This window comes from Habropoda laboriosa, unplaced genomic scaffold (assembly GCF_001263275.1).
Source record: "Habropoda laboriosa isolate 0110345459 unplaced genomic scaffold, ASM126327v1 scaffold57, whole genome shotgun sequence".
NCBI lineage: Eukaryota > Metazoa > Arthropoda > Insecta > Hymenoptera > Apidae > Habropoda > Habropoda laboriosa.
In genome coordinates this window covers 4,227,120-4,230,703 of record NW_017100229.1, presented here as the reverse complement: position 1 = coordinate 4,230,703, position 3,584 = coordinate 4,227,120, and the positions used below count along the sequence as shown (strand labels likewise).

The 3,584-nt window shown below is 53.0% G+C and overlaps 1 protein-coding gene across 1 annotated transcript in view; it reads right to left on the bottom strand.

Annotated features, from left to right (window-relative positions):
* Positions 1-2,280: 2,280 nt before the first annotated feature.
* The window catches only part of LOC108571269 (protein tiptop), a 61,699-nt gene continuing 60,395 nt past the window's right edge, over positions 2,281-3,584 (bottom strand). The window contains exon 5 of the mRNA XM_017933269.1: positions 2,281-2,347. Coding sequence (XP_017788758.1) covers positions 2,281-2,347 — 67 coding nt within the window. The remainder of the gene's footprint in view (positions 2,348-3,584) is intronic.

Genomic DNA, 3,584 nt, shown 5'->3' with positions numbered 1-3,584 from the left:
CCCGAGTATTTTTTATCACTGGAGCGCGGGCTCAAGCCTGTTGTTCACGGTGCACGGGTCCCGTGTAAAGTGAGGAACAAATGTAACGAGGCGGTCGCGATCCGCGATCAGACGCGCCTTACCCTTACCCCGCGAGCGCGCCACTTCTTTTTGCGCGGTGGTCTCTTAGCATGCGCGCGCGCGACCGTCGTAAAGTAGATGTACAGATCGCGCGTATCTTACGAAACTAAATTGGAACGAGACGAGCAGCAACGAACGGGCAAGGGGTCCGCGCGGAGGGGAGCAAGAAGTCAAACGGCGAGATAGAGGCGGAAAGGACGGAACGCGCGAGGAGAGTGCGAACACCCACCGGCCATCCAGCTGGCTCTCCCACGCATTCCCGGCCAACTGACATCTTCATCATCCACCGGCAGAGGAATTCTCCCCTGAATCACGCAGACGAACGCACGCACGTAGGATGCTCCGAGCGGATGCGATCGAGGTGAACGCGAAAAAGGAGGAGACGAAGGAGGGGGAGGAGGAGGAGGAGGAGGAGGAAAAGGGTGTCTTGCGCGAAAACAGCTAGCGGCTCGGTTATCGGTTGACCAGAACCCCTACAAATCTCGAGCTATCGGATCGCTCGATCTCCGGACCCTTTGGTTTTGGTGGGCTTCTCGAACGCTTTTGCTCTCGTTCTCCGGTGAGGCGTCTACCCGGACGTTCCTGGAAACGGGGAAAATCGGAGGACGCGGACAGAGAGAGGGAGTTTATTTTGCGCGTCGTGAATCCACGCGAACGTAAGCGTGTAAACGGGCGAGCAAGGGAGGAAAGGAGAGACAAGGGCTCGTTTCTTTAAAGCGAGGGTTACTTCAAGGACCGTTCGAGAATCGGTAGCCTCTCCACCGGTGTTTTATTTTATCCTCTCCGCTCCATAAGATCGCATTCTTTACGACCCATTAGACGAATTCATTACCAGCCCCGGGCAACGGGTAGGCGAGCTCCGTAAGCCCTCTTCTCTTTCCCGCCCCTCTCCACGACACCTCCCCGGCCCTTCTCCTTCCGCCGCTTCGCTGCCCCGTCCCGCGAGTAACGCCGCGGAATTCGAGGAAAGAAAAATCCGATCTGGTCGCCAGATCGAGAACGCGGGAATCTAAATGCGGAGAGAAGCTAGGTAGATATTTAGCGAACGCTGCTCCACCCGGAGGTTCGCCGAACGACCTTGCTTCAGGTCGTATCTCGCGAGAGGTCCTTTGGCTGATAAGCGATTTCTACGTTGGTAACGCGGTTTATCCATCGCCCCCGCCTATTCTTTCGCGATATTATACGGGTCTCCTGTGTCTCCGGTACCGACACCGTACATACGTACGTCCTAGTCGACATCGCGTCCCATCGAATTAGCTACGCTCCCTCCCCTCCCCTCTCTGTCCGAACACTCGTCTGTTTCGCTACGGCTGAGGGGGGAAGAAAACGTTGCGGCAGAGTGTTACTTTATAACATATATATTTATTTGAGCTTTAATTGCATTTTAAAATACAACCGAAATAATTAAATAATGACAAATCTGGTAAAATGGTTTCAAGAGTCGCGTATACATGATGCATATCTTTGTGGTTGCGCATTTGTAAGTAGGTAGGTACTTTTCGAGCGTATTTTTCGCACAGTTGGCTATTCCACGTTTCTTCCTTTTTTTCTCTTTTCTCTCGTATTCGCAAAGTGTGCACGCGCCGCGTTCGCTTGCGCGCGTATGCCGCGTGTCGCATCCACGTAGACCTCGTTTACTCGTATCTCCGCCACACTCTCAGCAGTCGTATATAATTACAATAATAATATTAATATTATCGGTATATCGATAAATACTTTTAAAGTCCGCGATGGAAGAATTAGAGTTTACAAGAAATACGTATACAAGTGTGTTCCGCTCCAAAACCGCGCCGGCTCGTCCTCGAACGCGCGCAATCGTCGACCCTTCGGCTTTACCTTATCTCCTCGCGCGCGAGTCGCCGATCCTTTCTTCGCCTTCTCCCACTGCCACGCACACACGCACGCACGCACGCACGCACGCACGCACGCAAACACCACTCTCTCTTTCTCGCTCTCCCTCGTCACTCTCTCGCACTCTCGTTCTTTGTGGCGCGCGCAATCCTCTTCTTTCGTTTTTCTCGCAGCGGTCCGATCTTTGCCCGGTTCGCGCCTCGATATCCTCCTCTCACGTTCTTCCGCTTTTCGATCGCACGCGGGCACAAGACGACACACGCTGGAGTACGTCACGTGAACAGGGAAATTCGAAATCGAAATTCCTCCCTACGTCTCCTCCTCCTCCTCCTCCTCCTCCTCCTCCTCTTCGCCTCTCGTGCCGCTCCTTCTCGCGCTAATCGTATAGAGAATAATCGTGATCGCAATCAATATACACGGTATTCGCGATAATCCGAGCGATAAGTAATGACAGTATTTTACACTTAAAACGTCGCGTTGGCTCGCCACGGCGCAATAAATATTATTCCGAAGAAAGAAAATTTACAATGGTCTACCCGTGCGCTACGAGCGAAGGAAAACGATAATGTTCGGCTCGTCGCGCGCACGCGTTTCGAGTATAACTGCGAGCCTCGCTATTGCACCGTATCTCGTTGCTTTTCGATCCACCTTTACGCCACATTTTCTCATTTTCCCACTTTTACTCTCACACTCACTCGCTCACTCACTCTCTACTTCTCCCACATATTCTCATTCTCATTCTCACTGTTGTTCGTTCCGTTGTTCCGGTATTCGTGTCTCCGGTACTACGGAGAAGGTCCCTCACCTCGAACCAAGTGTCACCGGTTTCGCAGCTCCCCAAGTATCGACAAAGAGATTCCTATAGAGGGGCGGACCCTAGCCTAGCCTATGCGCTAATCAACTACGCTCTTACGTTCTAGAGGTATACATGCTGATCTGACCTTACGACAGCTGTGATAGTTAAGCCTTCCCGTGTGTGTGTCCACCTTGGAAAATTCTCTTCGCTATCCTCGCCGCCATCGCCGCCCGTCTCTCCACTCTCCTCGTTTCAGTCTCTCCCTCTCATTCTCTCTCTCCCACGCTCTCGTACGATCTCTCACGCCTCACGCACGCATCGGCTCTCTCAACGCCAGTCGTAAATGTCCTTAAGTATTTATAAAATCACAAACTTGGCCGCTCGCCGAGCCCCTTGACTCAGCAGTGCCGCGAGATATGGTGGCATCACAATTTAATCAACGCACACGCTCGATATCCACCTGGATATCCTCCGTTGCCCGTCGGTCGATTGTCCAGCCGCGACACTCTATCTCTCTCTCTCGGCGTGGAAGGGGAGAGCCGTCGCGACCGGGCAACGAAATCGACCAAGGTCGGAGAAAAAAAGGATGGATGGCCGAGTGGCGGAGGTGCGTCGCGAAGGAGGTGAAATGGTGTCGAATCGCGTAACTAGCGAGTTACAGTCGTTACAGTATAGATACACTTATGTACAAGTGGCACCGCTACTTACGGGGCTCGGACTATACGTACTTGCTGGACAACTGCTTGGCCAGCTCCGTATACTTGAGAAACTTGGAGTGCGGGCTCTCCTCGAGGGGAGAGGCCGCTGACTGGGATGG